The sequence below is a fragment of the Bos mutus genome, chromosome 2 (assembly GCF_027580195.1).
Source record: "Bos mutus isolate GX-2022 chromosome 2, NWIPB_WYAK_1.1, whole genome shotgun sequence".
Lineage (NCBI taxonomy): Eukaryota > Metazoa > Chordata > Mammalia > Artiodactyla > Bovidae > Bos > Bos mutus.
The window spans coordinates 94,794-120,348 of NC_091618.1; the positions used below are offsets into that span (position 1 = coordinate 94,794).

Genomic DNA, 25,555 nt, shown 5'->3' on the forward strand with positions numbered 1-25,555 from the left:
CTGAGCCGGGGCTGACAAAGCAGGGTCCCCAGGTGGGGTTCCTCAGAGTCCACAGAGCCTTAAGTCTCCTCCATGGGGACCATCCTGGCCACCAGCAGCAGGGTGACCAGCAGTCTTTGTGTTGAGGGGTCAGGGCCCTCTCCCGTGAGCTGGGAGCCGAAGGACGTGCCATCCCCTGCAGAGACCAGGCCAAGGTCATCCATGGAGAATCCACCACTTTAATGTCTGCTGAGAACCTTCCTGGAGGTGGAGGCGGGTGTGAGGAGGGGAAGCAGGGCCCCAGGGAGTGGATCTGGAGAGTGAGGGGCCAACAAACACCCCGAGACAGAGTCCTGTGAAGAGCGCTGAGCAGCAGGGGTCAGCGCCCCGAGAAGCAGGGGTCAGCACCCCGAGGAGCCACCGCCTCTGATGGGGCCGGAGCGCAGGCAGAGGGCGGAGGGCTGAGCCTGGGGCTGAGCGGGGTCCCCACGCCCTTGCGTGGCTGTCGGCTCCTCTGGGCAGTCTGCCCGGGTGTCTGCTGAGAGTCCTCGAGCCTGCCCATGGCAGACACCCTTCAGGGAAGGCGCCCTCCTGAGCCAGGTAGAGAGGGGGAAGGGGATCACGGCTCCCACGGGGGAGGCGGGGGAGGTCCGGGAGGCACAGAGTGTCCACAGGAGTGCCGCCCCAACCCCATGCCTGCCCCGAGGGGTCACAAAACGCCCACCCAGCGCCCGGGGTCCTGATGGCTCCGGGCTGCCTGCCGGGCCACAGCGGGAGCGGCCTGGCCCTCCTCAGTTGTAGAACACCTCGTCCTCCTCCTCAGAGGGCAGGCCACCGTCCCCGGAGCGGAGGGGGCCCTGCGGTCTGGCCCCCGCCTCAGGCCCCAGGGACCCCGGGAGCCGCGGCCGGAGCTGCCATCCGGGGCTGGGGGGCTCGTCAGGGGAGGGCCAGGCGTCGGGGGAGGAGAAGGCCAGAAGACTGTCATCCTGCGAGCGGACACTCAGAAGGCTGTCCTGGAGGTAGACGCTCCCCAGGTCTGCAAAAGCAACGGGGGGTTGGGGGTGAGGATGGAGCTGGGAAGGCCCTGCCCCTTGCCCTCCCCGGGGTAGGAGGTGGGGGCCAGCGGCAGAGGACCTGCCTCGGAATCCTGCTTTATCAGCACCAAGCTGTGTGGCCTCGGTCATGTCACTGACCCTCTGAGCCTGTTTCTCCCTGGGTGATGGCGTGGTGGTGGCAGTGAGCAGCATGGTTAACAACAGACTCTGCAGCCAGCCTGCTGGCCTCAAATCCTTCTGTGCTCTGAGAACTGGGCTGACCAGTGCTCTCCCCAGGCCTCCGCCCCTCCCCTCACTCATGTCAGGAGGAGGAGCACACAGTGGGTCTGCCAGCTCCACCCAGGACCCAGGCTCCCTGAAGCCCTCAGGGGTAACGGGGTATCTACAAAGGTGACTGATGGTGCCTGAGGTTGAGGTTCAGATCCTGATGCCTTCAGCTTGTGTAATCTGAGGCTTCCCTGGAGTCTCAGCTGGAAAGAACCGCCTGCAGTGTGGGAGACCCGGGTTCCATCCCTGGGTTGAGAAGATCCCCTGGAGGAGGGCATGACAACCCACTCCAGTAATCTTGCCTAGAGAATCCCATGGACAGAGGAGCCTGGAGGGCTACAGTCCATGGGGCCACATAGAGTCGGACACGACTGAGCGATTAGCACACAGCACAGTCTGAGGCCAGTCTCCTTTTGGCCACGCCATGCAGCATGCAGGGCCTTAGTTCCCGACCAGGGGTCAAAGCCGTGTCCCCTGTAGTGAAAACGCAGAGTTTTAACCACCAGGGAAGTGTCTGAGGCAAGTCTCCCAATGCCTCAGTTTCCCCTATTTGTGAAATGGAGATAATAGCCGCCCTGCTTCTCAGAGTATCACAGGATAAATTGAAATAACACGTGTAAAGCGCCTGGCACAGCGAGCACCTGATGCACGTTGTCTGCCGCCTACTTACTGTCATCTCTCCGTCCCTCATCTGACCTATCGCCTGCCTCTCGATCTGTCATCCCCTTTATGCTCATGGCGCTCTAGGGCAATGGGCAGGGCAAGGGTCACCAGCCCCCTTTTTCAGATGAAGAAAACCTAAGGCTGAGGGTCGGGGGGCTTCTCTGAGGCCCCAGGACACAGGTAGCAGAGCAGGCCTGCACGCCGGCTCCGCGGCATCCCCCCCCCGGCCCCCAGGCCGTACCCTGGAGCTGCAGGATGTCCGCGGGGCCGCTCTCCGGGCCCAGCTCTCCATCGTCCAACGAGGACCAGACGCTCAGTGTGGCCTCCGTGATGGCAAACTGCTCGGCAACCCCTGTGGGGATGGACCCAGCTCAGCAGGGGCGCAGAGGGTACGGGTGGGTGGGCACCACATGCTGGCTCTCGAGGCTGCCCATCCATGGCCCGGGGGATCGGAGTTCCCATCAATGCCCCCACGCTCAGCACTGTAATTCCCTGCTCAGACCAGTGGTAAAGACCCCGCCTGCCAATGCAGGAGACATAAGAGATGCAGGTTCAAACCCTGGGTCGGAAAGATCCCCTGGAGAAGGAAATGGCAACCCACTCGGTATTCTTGCCTGGAAAATCCCATGGACAGAGGAGCCTGACGGGCTACAGTCCATGGGGTCACAGAGAACTGGACATGACTGAAGCAACTGAGCATGCCCCGACAACACACGGGGTACCCCGGGGCCTCTCAAGACCAGACCCGGCCAGTCCGTCCCCCAGCTCCCGCCCCTGCTGACCTGCGGCAAAGCGGGCCTCCCGAAGCTCATCCGGGAGGCGGCAGTAATGCTCCTCGGCGGCGGCCGGGGGCAGCTCCCAGCCCGCCCGCTGCGCGCTCCAGCCCTTCCACTCGATGAGGTGGGCCACGCGGCCGCGGGCCATGGCCGTGGGCTTTGTGATGTGGTCCTTGATGCTCTGCACCACTCCTGTGGAGATTGAGGGCGGCTGAGTCAGCCCCAGCCCTCCCAGAACCTCCAGCCGGTCCAGTGCCCTGTACCCCATGTCCCTCCAGAGCCGTGTCCTCAGAGTCCCACCCGCAGTGCCCGTACCCTCCCCGTTCCTCACGCCCCGCCTGCCCACACCCTCCCACACCCCGAGGTCCCCTTGCACAGACCTTCCCCACCCACCTGCAGGCCCCACGTCCTCCCAGCGGTCTGCTCCCAGGCAGTGTTCCCGCCCGCCTGGCCCTTCCTCTCCAGACCTGCCACACCCCTTGCTCTCTTCTGACCAAGTTCACACCCGTTTGCTCAAGGAGATTCACTTGTGGATCCTTCAAGACCCACCAGCTGTCCCTTCCTCCAGCAGTTAACAAGCTAGGGGACAGCATCTTCTGTGCCTAGACACTGCCTGCTCTTCCCAGGGTGAGGCCTGCAGCAGGCAGAGCCGGCTTCCTGGAAGAGGTGGGCTGGAGGCAGGCTTTGAAGGCAGTTTGGGTTGGATAAAAAGAGGCAAGGCTGGAGGCTATTTCAGAGCTGAGAAGAGGATAAAGGCATAGAGGAGTCTGGGTGGTTCCGGGACCACCAGGGGGCAGCCACAGGGCAACATGGGAACAGGTGGCACAAGAGCCTGGGAAGCTCAACACGGTCCAGCCTGGGGCGGACCAGCCCTGTCCTTACGGCAACGGCTCGGTGACAGCAGGAGAGCAGCACAGGGCGGACCCACTGTTGAGGGAGAATGTCCTCAGGGAGGACTTAGGGCCAAGGGTGGGCCTTAGGGGCCACCGAAGGGGGTCAGTGAGGGACCGGACAGGGTGGGGAGATGGGGAGCAGGGCTTGGGGGGCTCTGGGGAGCAGGCTGATGGACAACATGTTGTCAAGGACGATCCCCAGTATCTCCTCGAACCCAGGCTGAGAACACAGATCTGCGGATCACTGGTCCCAGAAAGCAGGACATGAGGAAAAGCAATATTTAGGAAAGAAAGGCGACCTCCCTGGTGGTCCAGCGGCTAAGACTCCACGTTCCCAATGCAGGGGGTCCAGGTTCAATCCCCAGTAAGGGAACTAGATCTCACATGCAACAGCTGAGCTTCCTCACGACCCAACTAAGAACTGGCACAGCCAAACAGATAGATACATAATTAAAAATAATAATTCAAAAAAAGCTAATGTTAACTTGCTTTAGAAAAAGGAAGGAAGGAAGGAAGGAAGGCAGGCATCCATGAAGGAAGCTGAGACAAAAGTCTGGGAGAGTTTCTCAGGCTCCTCCATCCAAGTGACAACATCTGGGAGAGATGAAGGCAGGAAAGAAGGTGGGGGCCCCCAGGTTGGGGAGCTCTGGCAACCGGAGGACGTTTCTGGAGGGGGTGGTTCAGTGGCCCCCGAGGGGCAGGTGAGGCAGAGGGAAGGGATTTCGGGTGGAGGAAATGGGGGGCACTTCGGGGGGGCTGCGAGGGGCTGAGGATGTAGCAGCCTGTGAGCAGAGCCAGCTGAGCAGAGCCCCGAAGGCCCCGCGCCAGGGCGACCACCCCCTGCTGCTGCGGGCACCACGGGAGCACACCTGTGCTCACACCTGCACCCTCGGGAGCCTTGCCCTTGGCTGACGGGAACGGCCTCACCCAGAGAGGCCCGGAAGCTGGAGTCCTCCCGAGTGGCAGCCGACACTGACGGAAGGAGGAGCCGTGTGAAATCAGCCACGGCCTCAGAACCGCGGGTTCTGTGGGTCAGGCTGGGAGAGAAGAGACCTACAAGCAGCCCTCCGCAGAGCCCCGCCCCGAGCCCCGCCCCTGTCCTGCCCCCCTCGCTCCCTGAAGGGTTCCTTCGAGAACAACCCCTCGGTGAATCCCCGGCACAGTGCCCCTCTCGGCTCTGCTTCTAGGGAACCCATCACAAGTTGGCTGCTTTCATGTGCTGCAGAGAGGCAGGGAGACCACCGGGGAGACACCCAGAACTTCAGGAGAACCCAGCACTGAACCCCCCGAGGGGCAGGAACCCCCAAGTCCTGCAGAGCCCCGCACGGAGCCGGGCGCTTAGAAAACTCTTGCGTCCAACAGGGCTGCAGTCCCTCCAGCTGCCATTCTGCCCTGACCTTCCCACCGCCAGTGGCCAGGGTTAGATTCCCAGGGCAGGAGGGGGCAGCCGGAGCTCACCCACGAGGGACGAGGTGGCCAGGGCTGCCACGCTGTAGTTGCTGCAGCAGGACCTGGAGTCGGGCAGGTGGCCATTGGTGGTCTGGAAGCACCTCTGTAGGAAGGGGAGAGGGTGAGCGGGGGTAGACGGGCGAGATGGCTGCCCACCCCTCCCACCCCACTACCCACCCTGCCCAGGTCCTGGGCAGTCCTGCCGACCCCCACAGGACCTTCCCCAGCCCTGTGTCCATCAGACCCCCCAGGGCTGGCAGCGCTGTGTGTCCAAGCTGGGGCTAGCCAGACTGCAGGAGGGGCGAGCGCACTCACCTGCCAAGGATCCCAACAGAAATCCATCCGTTTGTCCTGCAACAAGAGGGGGAAAAAGGAACAGGCTGGGCCAGGCACGCTGTGCCGGCAGAAGGCACAGCTCCTGCAGCCCCAGGAGGCGGTGCTCCCTGACTGAGCAGGGGTCTGCCTGCTCCTGGGGCATGCCCTCCTGTCCCCTGGCACGCAGAGAGAAGCGGGTGGGTACGGGGCGACCATGACTATGCAGGAGAGACAGCGGCGTGGGGGACCGAGCAGGCCTGGGCTCAGACTGTGACTCTGCCGCTTCTCCTGGACATCCCTGGGCTAGTCACCTCACATCGCAGAGCCTTACTCTGCGCCTCTGTAAGCTGGGACAGTGCCGTTCATCCCACAGGCTGTGGGGAAGCATAAACGCCATAATGTAGGCGAAGGGCCGGCACAACACTGAGCACGTGCTGTGTGGGTTCTCTCTGTATACATATGTACACACACACACCAGTTCTTTACCACTGAGCTTCCCAGGTGGCTCAGTGGTAAAGACTCCGCCTGCCGGTGCAGGAGATGCGGGTTCAATCACTGGGTCAGGAAGGTCCCTTGAAGGAGGGCATGGCAACCCACTCCAGTATTCTTGCCTGGGAAATCCCACGGGTGGAGGAGCCTGGCAGGCTATGGTCCATGGTGTCAAAAAGAGTCAGATACGACTTACAGATTAAACAACATAAGTACGTGCTAAGTAGCTTCAGTCATGTCTGACTCTTTGCGACCCTATGGACTGTAGCCCACCAGGCTCCACTGTCCATGGGATTCTTCAGGCAGGAGCACTGGAGTGGGTCGCCAGGCCCTTCTCCAGGGGATCTTCCAGACCCAGGAATCAAACCCGCGTCTCTTACGTCTACTTGTATTGGCAAGCAGGTTCTTTACCACTAGCGCCACTTGGCAATCGTGTGTGTGTGTGTGTGTGTGTGTGTGTATACACTTGTTTATGATATACATATCATATATATATATTTGTGACATATATATCAACTTGTCCGTTCAGGCCACAGCTTCTGGGGCAAAGGTCAAAATTGTGCACCAGATTTGAGGCCCCTAGCAAGTTCGGCTTGATCTGTCTGAACTGAGGACTCATTCCTTTACTCCCCAGCCTGCAGTGCAGGCGGCCAAGGAGTCGTGGGCTCGTAACAATATCTTTTCTGCAGGACTGAGTGAATCTGGGTGGGAGGCCCTTCATGATGGGACTCTTATCTATATAGACCAGGTTCAGTGCCTGGATGCCCCGCTCCATTCAGAGCTTCATCAGCTGAATACAACCCTGGGTGGCCTGACCCTGCAGGAAGGAGCCAGGCCCAGCGGGGAGAGAATGAGGCTGAAACAGTTTCTGCTTCCAGGGCACAGCCCAGGAACCAGGGGGACGAGGCATGACCAGTTACCTTGCCAGTGACATGGTCTGGAGCCACGATGGAGGGCAAGTCTGGGTTCAGGGGGGCCATGCCCTGGGGCATGGGGCAGTCCTTGTGGGCACTTGTGAGCAAATCTGGAAAAAAGGAAGACACGAGCCCACAGCTCTGTTGATTACGAAGCCCATTCAGGCCAGTTCAGAGAGATGGCGTTACTTTATTATTACATCATCTCATCGAAAACAGACTCAGGGGCTTCCCTGGTGATCCAGTGGTTAAGAGTCTGCCTTGCCATGCAGGGGATGTAGGTTCAATCCCTGATAACAGAACTAAGATCCCACACACCCTGGAGTAACTAAGCTGGCGCAGTGCAGCGAAAGATCCTGCGTGCCGCAAGTAAGACCCGACACAGCCAAATAAATAAAATTTTAAAAAAAGAAAAAGAAAACAGACTCAGGCCCACAGCAGGTGAGGAGTCCAGCCAGATCCCACCAGTGGGATTTTCCCGACCTCTCCTCGTTACTCCATTTTTACTACCTGTAGTCCTCACACTCCCGCGACTCCTTGACCTCACGGAGACCTCCAATCCGTTTGTTCGCCTGTCTTTTGTAAGACACTCATGTCCCCGCTTCCCTCCAGGCCCAGCCTAGACTCCTTGGCATATCCTTAAAGGTCTCCTTTGCAGATGTCCTTGACTCGCCTCTCTTAACCCTGTTTTGGCCTAACCCTCCGCCCGCTTTGTGGGGACCCTCAGAGCTGCTGGCTGCCAGGGAAAGTCACGGGTGTCAAGTTAAATCAGTGCCCACCGGTCTACCCAGGGATCCCTCTACATGTCTCTGATTCCTGAGAGTTTGCATCCTGTGAGGCTGACCACTTGCTCCTCTTCCCTTCTCGAACTTTCACACTGACACCCCTGTGGGTTCCTGCACCCTACTGCCGGCTCCTCTCCGGCTCTCAGTGCAATCCAGGAGCCTTTGGCAGGTATCACCCATTCTCTCCGCCTCAAATCACTGCCCCGCCCGCATGCCACACCGTCCACTTTCCCTCTTGTGACAAAGGAAGAACCGTCCGCCCAGTCCAAGCCCAGCCCGTCCACTGGGGTCTTGTGCCTGCCCTCCTCTGGGGCCCCGTGCTCTCTCTTCCCATGTTGTCCGAGTCTCTCTCCCCAGAGTCGGCCCACCGGTGTGGCTGCGCTGCCTCTGGGCTCAAGGGCTCTTGCCGGCATCGCCTCTCCTGTCTCCTGCTGTGTGGGGTCCCCTCACCACTGGGCTGGCCCCCAGCCCCTCCCGTCCTGGCAACCCAAGCCTCTCCACCCTTGGAAGACATTCTCCCAACCCCTGTCCCTCCGCTCCTTGCTTACGCCTCTGACCCCAACTTAGAGCTGTCTCCAGCCTCTACTCCCCGTCTTCTCCTGTTCTCCTGCACCGGTTCCAACCAGCCTTCCTTGAGACAGCCCTTGGCAAGTGGCCAGAAAGCTCAGAGGGAACCTCCGGCCGGTCCTCAGCGGCCCCCCAGCAGGCACGAGGGCGCCCCCCCTGTAGCCGCACCCTCTCCTGACCCCCCACCTCCACGGCCGCTCCTCTTCCTCCTCCTCTGCTCAACCCCGAAGCCGACCCACCGCTCATCCCGGGCCCCTTCTCACCTCCCGTCTCCCCTCTGCCAGGAGGTCTCACCCCTGCGGCTGACACCCACATTTATGCCTCCAGCCCCGACTTTGCTGGAGCTCCTGACTGAATTTCCAGCTCCCTACATGGTTGCCGACTAAGCATCTCAAGCAAACGCAGGCAAAACGGAATTTGTGAGCCATAATCCATCTTCCTTTCCTTCCCCAGCTTTAGAAAATGATGCGATGGTCCACCCAGCTGTCCCAGTGAAAAACCCAGGCACTTTCTTGGAGTCCTGCTTCCCCAACTCTTTCCACCAAGCCCAGCCATCAACCAGCATGTCCCCGGGCCCTCTCTCTGACCTCCGCCCCAGATTTAGCCCTCTCCATCAGCACAGCTGCTCTCGCTTTGCCCCGCGAGAGCTGTCACCTTCCTCCTCCCTCCCCTGCTGGGCCATCCATTCTCCACCAGCAGCACGGGACGTCACACCCCTGGTCAGGCTGTCTCCATCTGCCCGGCTCCCTCCCTTCCATCACCTTTAGGGACAGAGCCAGCCCCAGCCTCGCAGCCTGGGGGCCTCCAGCCGGCCCACTCTGACCGCAGTCCCTGGCCCGCGCCCGCGCTCACTGTCCTCGGCACTCTGCTCAGTGCTGCTCTTCAAATGGCCAGGCCTGCTCTTCATCCTTGCTGTCCCCCCCATGCCTGGAACACTCGTTCCCCAGATCCTCCGGAACCTCATCATCCAGCGCTCAGCTCAAGAGAGGCCGTCCCTGGCCACCTCCCTGTCCCCGTGTCAGCCACCAGTCACCCCCCACAGTCATCACCCCGATATTTGTGTTTATTTAAGTGTCCAGCCTCTCCCCCCACAACAAATGTAAGCGCCGCGAGAGTGGAGCCCATGGCAGCTCTGCTTGGGGCTCTGCGTCCACAGCACCTGCATTTAGTAGGTGCTCTGTAAACACCCGGGGGATGACGTCTACCGTCTGGTAAAAGTACTTACATGTGGGAGGGCCGGATCAGCCCGCCACTGACGAATCATCAGGGCCTACCACATACTAGGTTCACAGTCGCTGTTGAGGGAGTGAACACCTTGAACCAAGCAACTAGAATTGCTGGACTGAATCCTTGGTCTAACTAAGAGGAATCCTCCAATCCCCCAGGATGACAGGGAACACTCTGTCCGATTAATGTGCTACTTGCTCTTCTATTCACTGAACGGTATTAGCTGAGCAACTGCTATGCGGCACCACTGCTCTGAGTCCTCCCCAGCGACTCAGATGGCCAAGAACCTGCCCACAGTGTGGGAGACCTGGGCTCAGGAAGTCCTGAGGTCAGGAGTCCTGAGGTCAGGAAGATCCCCTGGAAAAGGGAATGGCTACCCACTCCAGTATTCTTGCCTGGAGAATTCCATGAACTGAGGAGCCTGGGGGGCTACAGTGCATGGGGTCACAAAGAGTTGGACACGGCTGAGCGACTTCACTTTTACTTTCTTTCACTGGTGTCCGGTGGTTAAAACTGCACTTCCACTGCAAGGGGCGTGGGTTTGATCCCTGGCTGGGAAACTAAGATCCCGTATGTTGTGCAGCATGATCCAAAAAAAAAAAAAAAGAGATGATTTCTCTGCCCTCGTGGAGCTGACATTCTAGTGAGAGAGACAGACAGTTAACCCAGAACTCACAAGCTCTGAGAGCTGCTCAGAGCTGAAATCTGGGTATCCAGAAAAGTCCAGTTATATGAAGAGCTGTAGACTGCTCATTCATTCATTCACCCATGTAGCCATTTATTCCTTCAGCCACTAAGCACCCATCTCCTGGATGTCTACACTGTGCAGGCACCTGGGGACCGAGGTGGGACCAGCTCTGTCCCTGCCCTCAGGGAGCTCACAGTTACATGCAGGAAGCCCTGCAAAGCCCCTCACTCAAACCCAAGGCTGAGCGGCAGGAACGCCAGCACCCGCCGACTGCTGTTCTCTTCACCCTCCTGTCCGGGCATGACGGCAGAGTCCTCACTGTGACCTAGAGAAGGGGCTCCGTGGTCAGCCTGGCAAGTGAGGAAACCCAGGGCAGGTGGGGGTGGGGGGAGGTCACAGCCCCAGGCACACGGCCCGGCATGGGCGGTCAGGACCTGAACCCTGCGGGTCTAATCCCAAGGCTCCTCCTCTCACAAAGCACAGGAGGAGTTGTGATGATTTTCGGTGGGGACTAGGGGCTGCATGGTAGCGCTGATGGGGCAGCTGGCCAGGAGGGGGTGTCTGGAGGTGGACGGTTTGGGTGGGCACAGAGATGGTGGGGAGGGGAGGGGTATGATGGGGAGGGGTATGGTGGGGAGGGGAGGGGTGAGGTGGGCGGGGAGGTGTTGAGGCGAGTGGGGAGGGGTTGAGGCTAGTGGGGAGGGATGGTGGGCGGAAGGGAGGGGGGAGGGGGGCGGGGAGGGATGGTGGGGAGGGGAGGGGTGAGGTGGGAGGGGAGGGGTGAGGTGGGAGGGGAGGGGAGGGGGGTGAGGAGGGAGGGGAGGCGGGGGTGAGGCGGGCGGGGCTTGCGCCAAGCCACGGAGTCTGGAAGGAGCGTCTGGGGCGATGCCGGGAGGGGAGCCTCTGTAGGACGCTCGTCCCGGCCTCCACCGTCCTGCCCTGGGCACTGCTCCCATCACCCTTTCTGGCTGGGAGCCGCCTGGACAGAAGCAGACGAACGGATGGCGTGGACACAGATGCGGCTTCCTGGAGGAGGCGGAGGCCAGAGAGGGTCTGAGGCTGGAGATGGGAGGCGCCAGGCAACCCCAAAGGCAGGGCTGGGCGGAGGAGAGTGGGCAGAACTGGAGACAGAGCTCGGGGTTAACGAGGAGGGAAAGCAGGCAGCGGAGGCTGTGGGCGCCCCACCCAGCCCCCCAGGCCCCGTGGACCCCCTCTGCTTCTGTCGCCCACAGTCCCGCCCCGCGGGCTGCGCTTCCACCAGGCAGCTCCTGAGGCTCTTCCTAGACGGTTGCCCAAGGGCGACTGGGCTGAAACTAGCCAAGAAGCGATGCTGCTCCCAGCGGAGCAGCCCTCGCCCGTGAGTGGAGGGGCGGGGCCCCAGGTACTTTATTTCGGGTGGGAAAACTCTGAGCTTCACTCTCATCCGAGTCCCCGGTGGGATCAGGCTGAAACCACCCCTGCAAGACGGCGGACATCTCTCCTGGCTGCGTCTCCTCCGCCCCGCTCTCTCCACTTCTGCACTGGTTTCCTCTGGAAGGTTCCCTTCACATTCCAGTCGCACCCAAATCCCAGTTTCAGGGTCGGCTCCCAAGGAACTGCCCTGAAGACAGCTGGCTGAGGCTCTGGTGCCAGACTGTCCAGTTCAAATCCCTTTATTCCCGTGAGCCCTGAACAAGTGACTTCACCTGTCCTAGGCTCCACTTCCGTATCTGTAAAACGGGCAACTGAGGGAGGTGGTTCTCATTCCTCAGGAATTGTCTACTAGGATCCAAAGCTGAGACCCAGGAGGCTTTCAGGGCCCCGCTTTTGAAGAAAACCACTCAAGAGGGTGGACGTGGAGTGGAGGGAGCGAACACCCTCTTCAAAGCGGCTGAAACCAGCTCTGCCACCCCAGCCGTCAACCCCCTTCTGACTCTTATTGTTCAGTCACTCAGTCGTGTCCAACTCCTTCGGACCCCATGGACTGCAACACACCAGGCTTCCTGTCCTTCACTGTCTCCCAGAGTTTGCTCAAACTCATGTCCATTGAGTCGGTGATGCCACCCAACCGTCTCATCCTCTGTCATCCCCTTCTCCTCCTGCCTTCAATCTTTCCCAGCATCAGAGCCTCTTCCAAGGAGTCAGCTCGTCACATCAGGTGGCCAAAGCATTGGAGCTTCAGCTTCAGCATCAGTCTTTCCAATGAATATTGAGGACTGATTTCCTTTAGGATGGACTGGTTTGATCTCCTTGCTGCCAAGGGACTCTCAGGAGTCTTCAACACCACAGTTTGAAAGCATCAATTCTTTGGCACTGCACATTCTTTATGGAGAATCACATAAAGAATGAAAATCACACCCATACATGACTACTGGCAAAACCATAGCTTTGACTGTACGGACCTTTGTCGGCAAAGTGATTATCTCTGCTTTTGAATATGCTGTGTAGGTTTGTCACAGTTCCTGCCCCCCCCACCACAAGGAGCAAGCGTCTTCTGACTCTACCCATTTCTCCCCACAGGCTGAATGAGGGGATGTCACGGACTCACTTGCAGAGATCTGGGAAGCCTGCAGAGGAGAGCCCACCACATCTGCCCACTTCACCCCTTCCTGCTTGGATGTCCACGACTGGGGCAGGGGCAGCCTGCCCTCCCACCTCCAGTAAGGCAAGGTTTGTGTTGTCACGGGTCAGGCAGACACAGAGAGAGGGGCCAGGTGTGAGTCTTGCTGGTGCCCCCTAAGAGGGCCGCTTGCAGGCAATGGGACCCTAGCCCCAAGAGGATGGAAGGTGGACCACTGTAGGGAGAAAAGCGAGTTGAACGGGGGATGAAGAGGTCAGAGCAGATCAGATCTCCCATGATGGGCCCACCCTCTCCCACTGCCATGGGCTTGGAGAATCTCCCGTGCTAACCTGGGAGACCCTGGCTGCCACCCACCCCCAGCCCTCCTCTGCCCCCTCACTCCAGGTGTTCCTGCCTCGGATCCTGTGAGCCGGCCGCTCTTTCCTCCACCTGGGACTCTCTCCCCATCCACACAGTTCACGCCTCACTCCGCCCAGGTCTCTGCTCAGATGCTATAACCTCAGTGAGGCCTCCCCAACTGTCTCATTTAACAGGACACCCACGCCTCTCCAGCCCCTCATCCTGTTTTACACCCATCACTCCACAAAGCGTGTGTCTGTTTCCTTGTTCACGGATTCCCCTAAAACACGCACTCTGGGAGGGCTGGGACTCTGTCTGTTTTATTTGCCACAATGGCCCTAGCACCTGCCCAGGGCCTGGCACACTGTAGGTGCTCGTTAAATATTCAATGTAAGAAGGAAGGAATGGTGCTCGCTTCGGCAGCACATATACTAAAATTGGAATGATACAGAGAAGATTAGCATGGCCCCTGCACAAGGATGACATGCAAACTCGTGAAGCATTCCATATTTTTAAGACAGCCTTCAGAATGGGAGAAAATAATAGCAAATGAAGCAAATGACAAACAACTAATCTCAAAAATATACAAGCAACTCCTACAGCTCAATTCCAGAAAAATAAATGACCCAATCAAAAAATGGGCCAAAGAACTAAATAGACATTTCTCCAAAGAAGACATACAGATGGCTAACAAACACATGAAAAGATGCTCAACATCACTCATTATCAGAGAAATGCAAGTCAAAACCACTATGAGGTACCATTTCACACCAGTCAGAATGGCTGCGATCCAAAAGTCTACAAGTAATAAATGCTGGAGAGGGTGTGGAGAAAAGGGAACCCTCTTACACTGTTGGTGGGAATGCAAACTAGTACAGCCACTATGGAGAACAGTGTGGAGATTCCTTAAAAAACTGGAAATAGAACTGCCATACAACCCAGCAATCCCACAGCTGGGCATACACACTGAGGAAACCAGAAGGGAAAGAGACACGTGTACCCCAATGTTCATCGCAGCACTGTTTATAATAGCCAGGACATGGAAGCAACCTAGATGTCCATCAGCAGATGAATGGATAAGAAAGCTGTGGTACATATACACAATGGAGTATTACTCAGCCATTAAAAAGAATTCATTTGAATCAGTCCTAATGAGGTGGATGAAACTGGAGCCTATTATACAGAGTGAAGTAAGCCAGAAGGAAAAACACCAATACAGTATACTAACGCATATATATGGAATTTAGAAAGATGGTAACAATAACCCGGTGTACGAGACAGCAAAAGAGACACTGATGTATAGAACAGTCTTATGGACTCTGTGGGAGAGGGAGAGGGTGGGATGATTTGGGAGAATGGCATTGAAACATGTAAAATATCATGTATGAAACGAGATGCCAGTCCAGGTTCGATGCACGATACTGGATGCTTGGGGCTAGTGCACTGGGACGACCCAGAGGGATGGTATGGGGAGGGAGGAGGGAGGAGGGTTCAGGATGGGGAACACATGTATACCTGTGGCGGATTCATTATGACATTTGGCAAAACTAATACAATTATGTAAAGTTTAAAAATAAAATTAAATTTAAAAAAAAAAAGAAGGAAGGAATGAACATTTGGGTGCCAACCACACAGAGGAGTCACCAGTGAGCCAGGGGTAGCCGAGGGAGACTGTTCGAGCTCCAGATAGATACAAATACAAAATGGTCTCTGCCCCATTTTTTCTCAAGTTTTTTGTGCCCGACTCCAGCATGCCGCAGGAGAATGGGACCCAAAGGAGAGAGGGGCCAGCAGAGCAAAGAGCAGACCATGACCCTTGGGTACGGCCAGCCAAGCGCCAAAGAATTGATGCTTTCAAACTGTGGTGCTGGAGAAGACGCTTGAGAGTCCCTTGGAATACAAGATCAAACCAGTCAATCCTAAAGGAAATCAGTCTTGAATATTCACTGGAAGGACTGATGCTGAAGCTGAAACTCCAAATCTTTGGCCACCTGATGCAAAGAGCTGACTCATTGGAAAACACTCTGATGTTGGGAAAGATTGAAGGTGGGAGGAGAAGGGAATGACAGAGGATGAGATGGTTGGATGGCATCACTGACTTGATGGACGTGAGTTTGAGCAAGCTCTGGGAGTTGGTGAAGGACAGGGAAGCCTGGCGTGCTGCAGTCCATGGGGTCGCAAAGAGTCAGATACAACTTAGCAACAGAACAACAACAAGCCTCAGCCACAGGGGATGAGGGGAGGGTCAGATGGGACGGGAGAGGAAAGCTGTCATCCAAACTGGATGGACTGACTTGTGTCCAGAAGGGGCGAGAGGGTTCTGTGATCTGCCCAAAGGGGGTTACGGGCTGGCAGGTCGGGGCGCTTCAGTGAGACTGTCTGGGGCAGGGACCGGAGAAAAGGGGAGTGGAGTCAGGTGAGGTTCCAGCCCTGGATCCAGAGCTCAGTGACCCGGGTGCTAGGAGCAGTGGGGCAGTGCGGGGCCATGAGCATGGGGCCGTGTGCCCCGGGGCGTGCAACGCACTGTGCTCCTTACCCTCAGCTCTGGCCGTGTGACCCTGGGCAGATCTTGTGCCTCACTGGGCCTCAGACTTTCCAGTGTACAGACGCCACGTTCCAGGCCCTTCAGAGTTGGTGTTCAAACCAGGCGGAGGGCAGGGGGAAACCTTCAGTGGGTCAAGCAAGCAATTTCCTAGGTCGTATTTTAAAAGAATGAAACAGAATGGTGTAGAACAGAAAAACATCAGAACCCACTGCACAATCAGGCTAAGCCTTATTTCGTGAAGCCTCTTTTGAATTGCAAAGACACCTGTGTGTATACAGTGAGGATTTTCTGTGTGTGTGTCCTGGGTTATGACACAAAGCACATTTATTCTTACGGGCCCAGTCAAAAAAGTTTGAAAGGACCTCTGAGGGTCCTGCACCCACCAGCCGGGGCCTCCAATGTTCAGGCCGGGTGACACTGGCTACCAGCTGCCCCGGGAACTCCCGAGGGTGCAGGGCTCCCTCCAGGCCCCTGCCCGTTGCCAGAAGCTGCTTGGAAACTGGGACCACAGAGTGGAAACGAGGGGAGATGGCAAGTAATGCTGAAGCCTGGAGGAGATGGGACTCGGACAAGACTATCTGTCGACGTGGTGCAGTCCTGGACTCCTGCTCCCAGCCCCTCCCTAGCTTTCCTACCCCCCAGCTCAGGAGGGGTGCAGGCGCCTCTGCCAAAGCCGCCTTCTCCCCTCAAGGACTCTGGCCCCGTGATGGCACAGGCTGGTTGCCATGGAGACATCAGGTAATGAACCAGCCCCGAGGGAAATCACAGGCTGCTCTTCGCCCAGCTGGGACCAGAGGCCACATCACCACAGGCAACTGGAAAAACACAGCGTTTCATGCAGGCGGGGGCTGGGGGACAGCCTGCGGAGACCCCCAGCCTGCGCTCCTGGGGTGTCTTCCTCTCACCCGGGAGCCGTGGGGCACCCGCTCTTTCCCAGTGCACAGCCCACTCCCCTGAACCCAGAGTCTGAGGTCCCTTCTCTGACTGCCCTTCCACCACGGGCCAGGCGCAGAACAGGCCCCGGTCACTGTGGCAGCAGGGCCTTCTGGCCCTGCAGGGTGGAGCCATCCTCTCCTTCCGTCCCCCCCACCCCCTGCCTCCACCAGAGCTGCTCAGCACGCCAAGGATGCCCCCTGCCTTCCCACGCCGGCTCCTGAGTCCGCCCACGTCCAGCCACGCAGGCAGCTGCTCCCGATGCTTCACCCTCTTGCGGCAAAGCTCCCACACTGGTCCTCTCTGCTCGTGCCCGGGGTGAGGCCGCCACGTAACCCTCCAGACTCCTCTCTCTGCCTTCCAGGCCCTGAGCTGGGCCTTGGCGCCCCTGCCCATCAGTCAGTGCCTGCCATCTGCCCGGGTCCCACGCCCTGGGGGGCACACTGGTCCCAGGCTTCACCCTGCTCCAGCTCAGCAGCCCAGAGAGGGTGAGGCTCCTCTCGAAAACACACAGGATCTGAGACACAACCAAGCCCGAAGGCCCTTGTGACGCTTTCCCTGGGCCGTCTCGGGCCTCCCCCATGCGTCTCAGGGCCCCAGGACTGAGCGCACAGGGCGGACCGCGGCCACCGCCGGCCATGACATGCCAGGCTCCAGCCCCGCCCTGGAGATAGCATGGCAGGCACAGCCTTCCCCCCAGGGGCCTGCCCCGAGCACGAATCCCGGCCCCTCACTCCCTGGGCTGGTGTGCCTGCGCGACAAGAGCCCAACTTCTCTGAACACCCTGCTCTAGCCTCACCTCCTCCACGCAGCCTGCCTAGATCAGCCTCGGCTGCATCAGGCTGTTACCTAACCAGCAACCCTACTCAGCGTAGTCTGGTGTACAGTGATTTCCTTACACTGGTGACTGAACACTTCCTCTGCTAGGCCTTGCCATCCGTTATCTCCCACTTTATCTTAACAACAGCCCGTCGGGGAATTCCCTGACAGTCCAGGGTTAGGGCTCAGTGCTTGCACTGCTGGGGGCCCAGGTTCAATCCCTGGTCAGAGAACTGAGATCCTGCAAGCCAGGTGGCCAAAAGAGAGTCAGAGAGGGAAACAACAGCTCGACAAATCGGGCACTATTACGCCCATTTTCAAGCTGATTCAAGCTGGTTTTAGAAAAGGCAGAGGAACCAGAGATCAAATTGCCAACAACCGCTGGATCATGGAAAAAGCAAGACAGTTTCAGAAAAACATCTATTTCTGCTTTATTGACTATGCCAAAGCCTTTGACTGTGTGGATCACAATAAACTGTGGAAAATTCTTCAAGAGATGGGAATAGCAGACCACCTGACCTGCCTCTTGAGAAACCTGTATGCAGGTCAGGAAGCAACAGTTAGAACTGGACGTGGAACAACAGACTGGTTCCAAATAGGAAAAGAAGTACGTCAAGGCTGTATATTGTCACCCTGCTTATTTAACTTAAATGCAGAGTCCATCATGAGAAATGCTGGGCTGGAAGAAGCACAAGCTGGAATCAAGATTGCTGGGAGAAATATCAATAACCTCAGATATGCAGATGACACCACCCTTATGGCAGAAAGTGAAGAGGAACTAAACAGCCTCTTGATGAAAGTGAAAAAGGAGAGTGAAAAAGTTGGCTTTAAGCTCAACATTCAGAAAACTAAGATCATGGCATCTGGTCCCATCACTTCATGGCAAATAGATGTGGAAACAGTGGCAGACTTTATTTTTCTGGGCTCCAAAATCACTGCAGATGGTGATTGCAGCCATGAAATTAAAAGACGCTTACCCCTTGGAAGGAAAGTTATGACCAACCTAGATAGCATATTCAAAAGCAGAGACATTACTTTGCCAACAAAGGTCCATCTAGTCAAGGCTATGATTTTTCCAGTGGTCATATATGGATGTGAGAGTTGGACTGTGAAGAAAGCTGAGCGCCGAAGAATTGATGCTTTTGAACTGTGGTGTTGGAGAAGACTTTTGAGAGTCCCTTGGACTGCAAGGAGATCCAACCAGTCCATTCTGAAGGAGATCAGCCCTGGGATTTCTTTGGAAGGACTGATGCTGAAGCTGAAACTCCAGTACTTTGGCCACCTCATACGAAGAGTTGACTCATTGGAAAAGACTCTGATGCTGGGAGGGATTGGGGGCAGGAGGAGAAGGGGACGACAGAGGATGAGATGGCTGGATGGCATCACTGACTCGATGGACGTGAGTCTGAGTGAATTCCGGGAGTTGGTGATGGACAGAGAGGCCTGGCGTGCTGTGGTTCATGGGGTTGCAAAGAGTTGGACACGACTGAGCGACTGAACTGAACACCCATTTACTTCCCTGGTGGCTCAAACAGTAAACCGTCTGCCTACAATGCAGGAGACCCGGGTTCGATTCCTGGGTCAGGAATATCTCTTGGAGAAGGAAATGGCACCCCACTCCAGCATTCTTGCCTGGAGAATCTCCATGGACAGAGGAGCCTGGCAGGCTACAGTCCATGGGGTCACAAAGAGTCAAACACAACTGCACAGCTTCACTCACTCACTCACTCACTCACACCCATTTTACATATGGGGAAACTGAGGCTCAGAGAGGTTCAGGGCACCTACTCGTAAGTGGCAGAAATGAGGCTGAAGCCTGGGCCAGTCAGACCCCAGAGCGTGTGCCGTGCCTGCTGGCCAGTGCTGAGCTCCTGAGCGGCTCCTCAGGCTGTTTGTCCCAGTGTGTGTGTCCTGCCTCCCCTGGAGACAAAGCTGCAAGGACAAGGTTGCGTTTCCGCATCAGACTGTGAGCCTCTAAGGGCAGGGTCCCATCCACCCCTTCCTCAGTCCCCCCACGGTGCCCAGAGGGACTCTGCTCATGGGCCTGGGGTGCTGGGGATGGGGGGGCACAGTCAGGAGTCAGAGCACTGGGGGTAGGGGGATGGGGGGTCACAGTCAGGGGTCAGAGCACTGGAGGTGGGGATGGGGGGTCACAGTCAGGAAGGAGTCAGAGCACTGCGGGTGGGGATGGGGGGTCACAGTCAGGGGTCAGAGCGCTGCGGGTGCTGGGGGTTCTCCGGTCGGCCCCTTAGAGCTTGCAGCCCCTCCCAGGCATCATCAGATACTTGACCTTCCAGAAGGAACTCCCCAGTCTCACAACTCACAGCTCCCAGGGCACTGGACCCAGGGTGGGGCCAGGAGGGTGACGGGTGGTCTGGAGCAGTGGGCAGGGGCAGGCAGAGAGTTTCAGCCCCAGGGGCAGGAGATGGGCCCGGAGAGACCTGGAGCTGGATCAAGGCGGGCAGACACAGATCGCTCGGTACAGACCGTCGCTGCGGGTGGCAGCAAAGCCAAAGCGGACGCCGACATGGGCGTTTTCCAGAGCTGACTGCCTCAAGCACGGGCCACCTGCCCGGCACCCTTTCAAGTGGGGACCCGAGAAAGCAAAAGGCAGGGCTGCTTTGCTCAGGCTCCAAGATCAGGCAGTCCTGGATTCAAATCCTGCCTCTCTGGGTCCTGCCTGTGTGACCTCAGCCAAGACCCTTCCCATCTCTGAGCCCGACACCCCCCTTTCGGGGTTGAATGGGGTCTAACAAGGTCAGGAGAGTGAAGCCCCAGCCAGCTCAGGATAAGCACTCAAGACAACACAAAACAGCTCTGAGGAAAGGCGTTTGGTGCCTCCATCTGGGCCCAATCACTTTCCCCACGTCCTCAGCCTCTCAGGCGTGTCTTTTCCTACAAGGCGGGATGCTGCTCAAAGCCCCTGTAGCTTCCCCTGTCCCAGCCAAGAGGATCTGGATTAGCTGTCTGCACAGAAGGGTAATAATAAAAATTAAAAACTAAAGTGACAGCTAACACTTAGAGGGCTGGCTACATGCCAGGTAGCGGTCTGAGTGCTTTACATGAATTAAGTCATTTAATCCCCTCCTAGTATCCCTGGTGGTTCAGCTGGTAAAGAATCTCCTGTAATGCAGGAGACCTGGGTTCAATCCCTAGGTTGGGAAGATCACTGGAGAAGGGAATGGCAACCTACTCCAGTATTCTTGCCTGGAGAACTCCACAGACTGAAGAGCCTGGCGGGCTACAGTCCATGAGGTCAAAGAGTCGGACACGACTGAGAGGCTCTCACTTTCACTTTCAGTCCCCCTAAGACATCCATAGCAGTATTATTCCCATTTTAGAGATGAGAACACTGAGATACATACACAGGTTAAGTAACTTGCTGAGGTGGCAGAGCAGGCTGGCCGGCTCCAAAGTTCACACTCGGGCCTGGCTCGAGGGGGCTAACTGCTGCCCAGGGCTGGGCAGCGAGGCTCTCTCAGCTGTGGCCCGAAGCCTGGGCTTTGGCTGGGCAGCGGCAGTCGCCTGCGGGCTCTGGGTGTCTATGGGCAGCAGCAGGATGCAGTCTCTGGCCTGGCTTCGGGCTGCGAGTTTGGCACGTGGAGTACGGGGGGCTGTTGTTAGCAATGGGGGCGGGTGTGGAGACTCCCAGGGCTTCCCAGGTGGCGCCAGTGGTAAAGAACCCGCCTGCCAATGCAGGAGACATTAAGAGATGTGGGTTCAATTCCTGGGTCAGGAAGATCCCTTGGAGGAGGGCATGGCTACCCACTCCAGTGTTCCTGCCTGGAGAATCCCGTGGACAGAGGAGCCTGGAGGGCTACAGCCAGTAGGGTTGCACAGAGTCAGACACGACTGAGTGACTTAGCACGTGGAGACTCAGAGGCTCTTGGAAGCCAGAGGCCGGGGGCTGGAGAGGAGCAGGCCAGGCCAGCCCTGGGTCCAACGGCTGGCTGTGTATTACAGAGAACAAGGGCGCAGGTTCCGAAGCCAGCATGACCACGTTCAAGCCTTGCTTCTGCTCTTTCTTAACCATGCAGCCCCAGACTCTGTTTCCCTGTCTGTAAAATGAGGGCTGTGCTAGTACAGACCCCGGACTGGCGAGTTGAGCCTGGAACATTCCCTGGTGAGCCAAGCGCACTCTGGGAGGAGCAGTGACAGCTAGAGGGGCAGGTGGCCTCCACTCAGGGGTTCAGACCCCCAGAACCAGAGTAATGGGACGATGGTTGTCCTCTGCTCAAGGGGGCTCACACTTTCTGTACCTGCATCCAACTTGCCTGCAGGCATGTTGGCACTGGGAGTGGGCAGACCCCCTCAGGAGGGTACAAGGTCAGGATACACAACGAGGAGCCCAAGCCATTGCAGGAAGGGTGGAGACCTCAGGGTGACCTCACACAGAGGGCACTGCAGAGGGTCCCAGCACCAGCTACAGGGGCGTCAGAGGACTCGAGCCCCCGCCCCAGTCCTGACAGCACCACCCTGGTCTGCGGCTAATGGGCAAGTCCCCTGGGGCCGGGCCTCCGGCACCTGGCTCAGGACGGCCGAGTGTGCGGGAGGGCCACAGGAAAGGGAACCCCAGGACCCCAACACCAGGAGCCTGCCCAGCCTTCCGGGCTTCTGCAGACACACCAAGAGCCTGCCGGTTCTAAAGAAACTTAAGTACTCTCCACTCTAAACAGTACCTTCCCCTCTGGCCAGGCTGGAGGTCTCAGAGCTGACACTGTGCTGGGCTCACCACCTCTCGGCACCCAGCGTGTACACAGTGGCTGGCACACAGTAGGTGTCAGGCTGACGTCCGTTTAATGAATGAACCAAAGAACCTCACCCAGCCCGGCCCCCACGCACGATCCCACCCTCCTGAGACATCCTGAGCGGCTTACCCGAAGCCCAGGGGCCTGGTGAGCAGAGTGCCCAGGCGGCACCCTTTCCCCACCGCCTCCCACGGCGGGTCCCCTGGAGCCGGCCCAGCCCCTTCCCAATGCCTGGTTACCCCTCCACACCTGAGGAGGGCTGGGGTGCGTGATGAGGCGGCAGTCCCCCAAGGCCGTGCCTGGGGTCACTGGGTTTGGCTTCATACCGCAGAGTGGGAGCCAGGGTCTGTGCCCCCTCCCCTCAGCCCAGCTGCTCCAGCTGCGGGGTGAAGGGACCAGGCGCAGCCTCCCACACCTGCCCACCCCTTCCCTGCCCACCCCACCGCCCCCCAGGGCAGCTCCGGGGGCTCCCTGCTCCACCCCGGGGACAGCCAGGGGTCAGGCACCGGCGGGCAGCAGAGATCCGGGTGGAGACACAGGCCGCAGCTTCCTGGGGGCCCGGCCGCCTGTCCCCACCTGTCCCCGGACCAGGCTGGGGGTGGGGTGAGGCGCCGGCAGGAGGGAAGGGGGCCTTCTTTAGACCCTGTTCATCCCACTAACCCCTGCCGTGGGTGTTCAGGCAGTCTGAAGACAGGGAGTGGGGTTCGCGGACAGCGGTGGGCCCTGCGTCTCGGGGGGCGTGGGAACGGGGGTCGGCTTGCGCCGCGAGTGCCCCGAGTCCCTCCGGAGAGGCCGGGGGCGCTCAGACGCTCCGTGTCCCCCGCCCCAGGTAGGGGTGTGCGCCGCCGGGAAGAGAGAGACCCGGCTCCCGCCGCCTGCTGGGGTGTGGATGCATGCGGGGCACCGCGTCCCCGGGGCGCCGGTGGGGTGCGGCCGCCGGGAAGGGCAGGTGGTTCCCCCACCCCCGCCCAGACCCCTCGGAGCGGCTGAGGGACTGCGCGCGACCCCGGCGCGGGGCCCCTTCCCCCGGCACGGCCCCGGCCCCCTCACCTCGCGACACGCAGGAGCCCATCACGGGGCCGCGGGGCCGGGCCGCCGGGCGCTCATGTCTCCGCGGGCGCGGGGCCCACGCGCGGCGCCGGCGCGGACGAGCGGGGAGGGGTCGGGCCCGCGGCTCCCGCCGCCGCCCGGGCGTCCGGATCGCGCCGCCCGCTAGCCTGGCACCGCCCCGGCGCGGTCAGCGCGGGCGGGGCCGAGCCCCGGCGGCCGCGCACCTGTGGCCGCGCGGCGGGGCGGTGCTGAGCGCGGAGGCGGAGCTGCGCTGGGGACCCGGGCCCTCCGGCCGCCGGGCGCGGGGTGAAAGGCAGGGACGGGCGGCGGGGGCGGGGAGGCTCCAGCGTCCGGCCAGCCGGGCGGAGCGCAGGACCGGCAGTGCACCGCTTTGCAGGGAAGAAACAGGCGGTCACACGCCTTGCCCAGGGCTCCTGCGCGGGGAGGGACCGCGACTTTTGCCCGTCAGCCCCTCACTGGGGGTCGATGGGCCAGGCCGGGGTTGTAGACCGTGGGGATGGTGAGCCGTAGGTCAGGGTCAGGGCCTGCGTTCCCCTCCGCGTGAGGGCGGGTGACCGGGGCCCCTCTAGTCACTCACAGTCACCCTCTCACATGCCCACCCGTGAATACACGTGGGTACAGTTGCACGTGTGAACATATGCTTCACCCACACGCTCACTACCGCGCACTCCCACATCCTCACACTCCATCCACACGCAGTCGTGCTCAGACACCCCAGCTCCCCAGCCCGCGGTCCCACACAGCCCTCAGGCACCGAGCGCTCACTGTCGCCTCCTTCCATCTCCATCCATCCTGACACCTCCGTGTGCGCCAGGCAGGGCAGATGGCACGGTGCCCCTTTTATGAGTGAGCAGGCCAGGTGCCCTTGTGCCCGCCCAGCAGGGCTCTGAGGGATGAAGGCAGCTGGGGTGGCTGTGTGGTGGGGCTCAGGGCCTGCAGCCAGGCAGGATCCGGGCCTGGGGTGGGCACTGCCGCCTCCTCTTTCCTCAGGCCTGGCGCCTTCTCCGGAGAAAAGTCCTGGTGGGGAGCGACCCCAGCCAGGGGTGTCCACCGCTGGTGAGAACGTGGGCTCAGCTCACACCCACTGCATTGCTTCCCTTCTCTGAGCCTCAGGGTTTTTGCTTGTTAACTGGGGTAGAAGTCTTACCTCACGGGATTGCTGCAAGGATCCGTGAGGTAATGTGTGCAAAATGACTAAGCCGTAGTAGGTACCTAGAGCTAAAAATAGCAGTGATGGTGAACACAGGTGTGCGGCATTTCCTCACGCAGTGGGAATGCTGAGGAAACTCCATTCAGCGGACGCGTGCGAAGCACCTACAAGGTGCCAGCGTGACCACAACAGACACGCTGGTCCTGGAGCCCAGCACGGCCCTTGGACTGGGCTGCTCCAGGCCGCCATGCCTTGCCTGCCTCAGACCCCCAGCCTGCCGCCGAGCCTGCTCTGGAGGGGAGCTCTGACCCGCCGTGCGCCATGTGCCCTCGCCCTTCCGCCTGCAGCCAGGCCCCTTCTGTGCTCTGCGGCCCAGGCTGGGAGGGGGGGGTCCTTTCTCTTCCTCCCCATGCTCCGGCTGGAGGGAGGGCTGTGACTCACCCTGACGCAGGACGCTGGGTCACAGCCTCGGAGGCTCCCTGCTGGTGGCCCACCGCTCTGGGGGGAGCGGGGGTGCCAGACTCACGGGGGAGGGTGCCTGGGGAGCCCACGGCACCCCTTCAGCCTGAGACAGAGGCCCGCGGGGAGGCTGGGCAGTGTGCCACCCCAGGTCGCTTGCTCCCAGCCAGAGACATGTCCAGGGTGGGGCTCTGGCCAGCCCAGCCTCAGCATTCACGCTGGTCAGCTCTCCACTGACTGCTGCTCTCCTTGTCCAGATGGACGCTCAGAGAGGGGCAGGGGCCTGCCCAAGGTCACAAAGCCAGCTGGTAGCCGAGTGAGGACTGGAACGCAGGCCTGCTGCCCGTCAGCCCAGCCCTGGCCCTCGGCTGAAACTGGGCCTCAGGGGGTGGGCCGCCCCCAGCACACCCACATTCACCTTCCCAGTCCTTGGAATTCTGCTGAAGCGGACGATTCCCCAACAGCGCCAAGATGTGTGGCTGTCCTTCCCCCGGGGCAGGCTGTCCTTTTCCGGCTCAGCCCAGAGCCCATCTGCCTGGTGACTTTCCACCCCCCACCCCCAGCCGTGCATGGGGGAGGGGGCTCCTGGTGGGAGAGGGGCCAGAGGAGCATGCCAGCTGTGCTCTCCCGACATGGTGTGGGGGGTCCAGCCAGCACCCCTCTGCGTGGCCTGCCCCGCTGCTCCTGGTGGACAGTGAACATCCACCATGCTCAGTGCCTGGCCCTGGGCGGGCGCTGGAGCATGGAGAGGAGACACTGCGGCGTTTGGTGGGAGAGAGGTCAACCAACGGGAGGTTAGGGATGAGTCGGACTCAGTCCCCGCCCAGTCCCAGGAGGGGGAACGGCGCAGTGCGGGGGAGCCAC

The 25,555-nt window shown here is 59.4% G+C and overlaps 1 protein-coding gene and 1 non-coding gene across 3 annotated transcripts; one reads left to right on the forward strand and one right to left on the reverse strand.

Moving 5' to 3' along the window:
• Positions 1–222: 222 nt before the first annotated feature.
• FAM131C (family with sequence similarity 131 member C) lies at positions 223–23,203 on the reverse strand. 2 transcript variants are annotated; one of them, XM_070379137.1, is made up of 7 exons: positions 23,062–23,203; positions 6,807–6,910; positions 5,398–5,433; positions 5,092–5,185; positions 2,747–2,932; positions 2,206–2,316; positions 223–1,015 (listed from the first exon to the last, which is right to left on the reverse strand). In XM_070379137.1, exons 1-7 carry the CDS (start codon positions 23,081–23,083, stop codon positions 771–773), a joined length of 798 nt encoding a protein of 265 aa, XP_070235238.1. In that variant the 5' UTR covers positions 23,084–23,203; the 3' UTR covers positions 223–770. The 2 variants fall into 2 exon arrangements, with proteins under 2 accessions (XP_070235238.1, XP_070235244.1); XM_070379143.1 differs by lacking the exon at positions 23,062–23,203 and adding an exon at positions 19,052–19,177.
• Positions 13,374–13,480, forward strand: LOC138985074 (U6 spliceosomal RNA). The gene has a single exon (XR_011462319.1). It is a non-coding gene; the product is annotated as a U6 spliceosomal RNA (small nuclear RNA).
• Positions 23,204–25,555: the final 2,352 nt, after the last annotated feature.

Excerpts from the sequence above, each read along its gene's own strand:
- FAM131C (XM_070379137.1), bottom strand. The coding sequence starts at position 23,083 with ATGGGCTCCTGCGTGTCGCGAG. Across the intron at positions 2,933-5,091 it reads GGCCACCTCGTCCCTCGTGG|GAGTGGTGCAGAGCATCAAG; the intron begins GTGAGCTCCGGC and ends CAATCTCCACAG. Across the intron at positions 2,317-2,746 it reads GGAGGCCCGCTTTGCCGCAG|GGGTTGCCGAGCAGTTTGCC; the intron begins GTCAGCAGGGGC and ends CCATCCCCACAG.